The sequence below is a fragment of the Galleria mellonella genome, unplaced genomic scaffold, assembly GCF_026898425.1.
Source record: "Galleria mellonella isolate WM207_F2 unplaced genomic scaffold, CSIRO_AGI_GalMel_v1 utg19, whole genome shotgun sequence".
In the NCBI taxonomy this organism is placed as follows: Eukaryota; Metazoa; Arthropoda; class Insecta; order Lepidoptera; family Pyralidae; genus Galleria; species Galleria mellonella.
The window spans coordinates 5,065,093-5,068,907 of record NW_026442028.1 but is presented as its reverse complement, the minus strand read 5'-3'; the positions used below and the strand labels follow the sequence as shown (position 1 = coordinate 5,068,907).

The window sequence follows — 3,815 nt, the reverse complement described above, 5'->3', positions numbered from 1 at the left end:
AGATACCAAATATTACCTTTCATTGTTTTCTTTCTTGATTTTATCTCAGAAAAGTAGATTCATTACATTTAGTACAAACAATATTTAATTTTTTTTTAAAAATTTCGAAATTAGCGCCAAACCCTATAAGATATTCTAGATGGTAGATAACTTCCTACTCTATTACCTAGGTACTATGTCAATACCGAGAAATATTTTTTTTACTATCAACAATTAAGCGCCTAGTTCACACTACACTGTATCCGAATTTGAAAGAAAAGTCACTCGAACAAATATCATTTTGACAATATGAATTGTCAAATCGGCTAGCTAATGTTTCCATTGCATTTATTAAAATGATATTTAAAATCTTTATTTTCTAATTTATGAATTTAATATAGATTCGAATTACAATGAACCGTTTAGTATGGATAAGTAGATGTCAAATCAATACAATAAGAAATGGCTTTTTTGGCTCTTCGATACTAACACCTAGTAAAAATATACAAGATGTAATCTTAATTCGTGGTCTACACGATCAAAAAAAAAATGCACGGTCTACTCTCAACTACGTTATGGCTATCGGTGTTATGACTGTAGGTCTAAGCTACGCGGCTGTACCATTATATAGGATATTTTGTCAGGTTTGTTAATACTAAAGTAACCTCAAAAAAATATAACTGGAATCAGATTTTTATAGTCACTGGATAAGTTTAGGTTTAGTTGATGGTAACTACCCCTAAGATACTGCATTTGGGTACTGTATTTAAAGACGAGCCGATGAATCGCTGCCTACCATACAATCACAAGTGAAACTTAGCTATAGACAAAAACATCTGAGAGTACATATGCCCTTGTTTTAAGGGGCCAGGCCCACTGGAAAATTATCTTATATACACCAACGGTGCTGCTCCTTATATAGCCTACTAAATAAAATATAATATAGTACTTTTCTATGATTTAGATTGTATGTTACTAACAAGTGATAGTAAATATATAAGTTACGTATATTAATTTTAGGCATACAGCTATGGTGGTACTACTGGGCATGTCCAATCAGACGATATAATAAGCAACATGCCTGTTAAAAAGCACAGGCCGTTGAAGATTAAATTCAATGCAGATGTTGCCTCCTCTATGCAGTGGAATTTTAAACCTCAACAAGTTGATATTACTGTGAGTATATTTGTTCATGTATATACAGCTATAGCATTCAACTTTTACAATTCAATAACACAAATAGAGGGAGATTTTGTACAAAAGTCCCTCCCTCTGGTAAGACAGTAAGGTAAATGACAGAGTTACTAGGTAGCAAACATAAAAATGTAAACACAAATTGAGAACTTCCTTTTTTAGGCTTACTACTGATAAAATAATAGTAGAGATTATAGCCATTATTTCTTATCTCTAGAAATAGAGTTTATTTCATTATTGATCCCATACTTATAATGTCCCTATAGATTTTTTTTTTGTTGAAAAACTAGATTTTAATTATTTATTAATATTACCTTCACTTTATTTATGTTAACATTTATATTATACAAATATTAACTATTAAGCTACTTATATTTTAAATTAAAACATCCTGATTGACATTAATTAATTATATAAATGCAGGTGGTGCCAGGTGAGACAGCACTAGCATTCTATACTGCTCGGAATCCAACAGACAAGCCTGTGACGGGCATCAGCACATACAATGTGATACCATTTGAGGCCGGCCAGTACTTCAATAAGATACAATGCTTTTGTTTCGAGGAACAACAGTTAAATCCACATGAACAGGTGAGTGACATTTTTAAAAAGCAACCTTTATTAAAAATAAGAAAAATATTTACTTCAGCACTTACATTTTATCCAATAATCTTCAAGTTTTTAATGAAATTGGTTTATTTTAATATAAAATTAAAAAATATTTAATTTAATTTACATTATGCTGCTAGGTATTGCACAATGAAAACTACTATTTTTGCTGTACTAATTTATAGTTCTTTTATTTTTAATTAATAATAAATATTAATGATATTAAGTATTTTGTATATAAATGATGATATCCAAGCTTCAAGTAACAATATCCAAACTTTTCTAATTTTAAAAAGTACCATAAAAAGATGCACATATTTCAGAGGTGCTGCTCATGTTTATAGGCGATGGTTTTTTAATGGGTGAAAATGGAATAGTAACCCCGCCCGCGCTATCGGAATACACCGACGAAGCACCAGTTGGCCCACCATGATGAATTCGACAAAAATTAAACATGATGGTTTTCAGGGGGAACCGTTTGGAGGTCGACCTGAGAGGGTATATTGTTAGTAATAGGGCTATTAGTCCCCATTACTAACTATCCCTTTCCCCCCTATAGGTGATGGTTACCACTTTCCATCAGGTAGTCAGTCAGCTTATTTGCCACTCTAAGCATCATAAACAAAAAAATCACTGTACACACACAAATAAAATTTGTGTTGATTTTGTATTACTATACTTGACCTCTTCCTTCTTAATAAAAACATTTTTTTTTTTGTATTCAGGTGGATATGCCAGTATTCTTTTATATTGATCCAGAGTTTACAGATGACCCAAAAATGGAATATGTGGATGAAATTGTGCTCTCATACACGTTCTTTGAGGCTAAGAAGGGCATGAAGTTGCCTGTTCCCAGCTATATTAAGCAGTGAAGTGATTGTTACGTTTAGTTTATTATTAGGAAACTTTATTATACTTCAGTTGTATAATTACATTGTGGTACATAGTCAGATTTTAGTCTAATATAAAAATGGAATAAATAACTCATATATTGGATGGACACCAATATGAAGTACATTATTTGTACATAAAATGTATTAAAAAAGAATCAATCGACTCCATGTAGTATTTCTGTGAGTATAATTTAATTTTTTTATCAATTGTTATGTTAATATGGAATAAAATATTAATTTGTTATTATTTTATTTTGACTGAGCAAATAATCACTTGTTCATACATTTTCTAAATGCAAATGGCACAAGAATTGCATTTATTCAATGATACTTACTATCTGTTTGCAACTGCCTCTGTGCCGATGAATTGTTTCCATACAAACTTGGTGACGTTGGTAGACAGTGGCCTATTTGCAGCAGTTGCTGACAAATACAGAAATGTAAGAAATAATCATCGTAATCAGACAAAGCCCAAAACTCTTTTATTACTTAATATGAAATCAACTAGAGGCCTACCACAAAATGAAATTCCAAATTTTTGACTCAATTTTGTGTTTGCTTTCATACCAAAATTGGCCCAGTAAATGGAGCTTAACATTTCGTTCGTCATAAATCCTATCATAAAAGTTTAAAAGAACTAAATGTTATAATTTTTGATATTTTTAAATTTTGGCACAAATTTTTAACTAATTACGTTTTTTTGACACCAAATTTGATTCTTACGGTCAAGAAATTTTGGAAAATATTTCATATTAAACTCTATGGATAGTAGCATTATCATAATAGATATTTACAAATGTAGATAGGGGCGTGGCTAGCAGGCTGCGTATAATATTTACCATTTTTATTCAAAAGTACTCGTGATTCATCTGGGAATTTTGACTGGAAGTACATTTATTGATTGCTATATCTTTACCCTTCATATATATATATATATATATATATATATATATATATTCTTTATTGCACTTGAACATCCATCAGTTTAGCAAGGGTAGGCTTGAATTCTCTCTTTGATTGATCTCTAAAGGAGATCTCTTCCAGCCAACCCAGTGTAGTTAGAGAGAAAATTAATTTCAGGACTAAATAAAAACTCTGACGAGGTTATGTATAGTTTATTATGTACGCGATGGTCGCGTG

General features: G+C 30.9%; 1 protein-coding gene across 1 annotated transcript; it reads left to right on the top strand.

The window, feature by feature from the left end:
* The first annotated feature begins 280 nt into the window (after window positions 1-280).
* Window positions 281-2,921, top strand: LOC113510402 (cytochrome c oxidase assembly protein COX11, mitochondrial). The gene is made up of 4 exons (XM_026893859.3): window positions 281-623; window positions 1,000-1,155; window positions 1,597-1,764; window positions 2,508-2,921. The coding sequence occupies exons 1-4, from the start codon at window positions 393-395 to the stop codon at window positions 2,652-2,654; spliced, it is 702 nt and encodes a 233-aa protein (XP_026749660.2). The 5' UTR covers window positions 281-392; the 3' UTR covers window positions 2,655-2,921.
* Window positions 2,922-3,815: the final 894 nt, after the last annotated feature.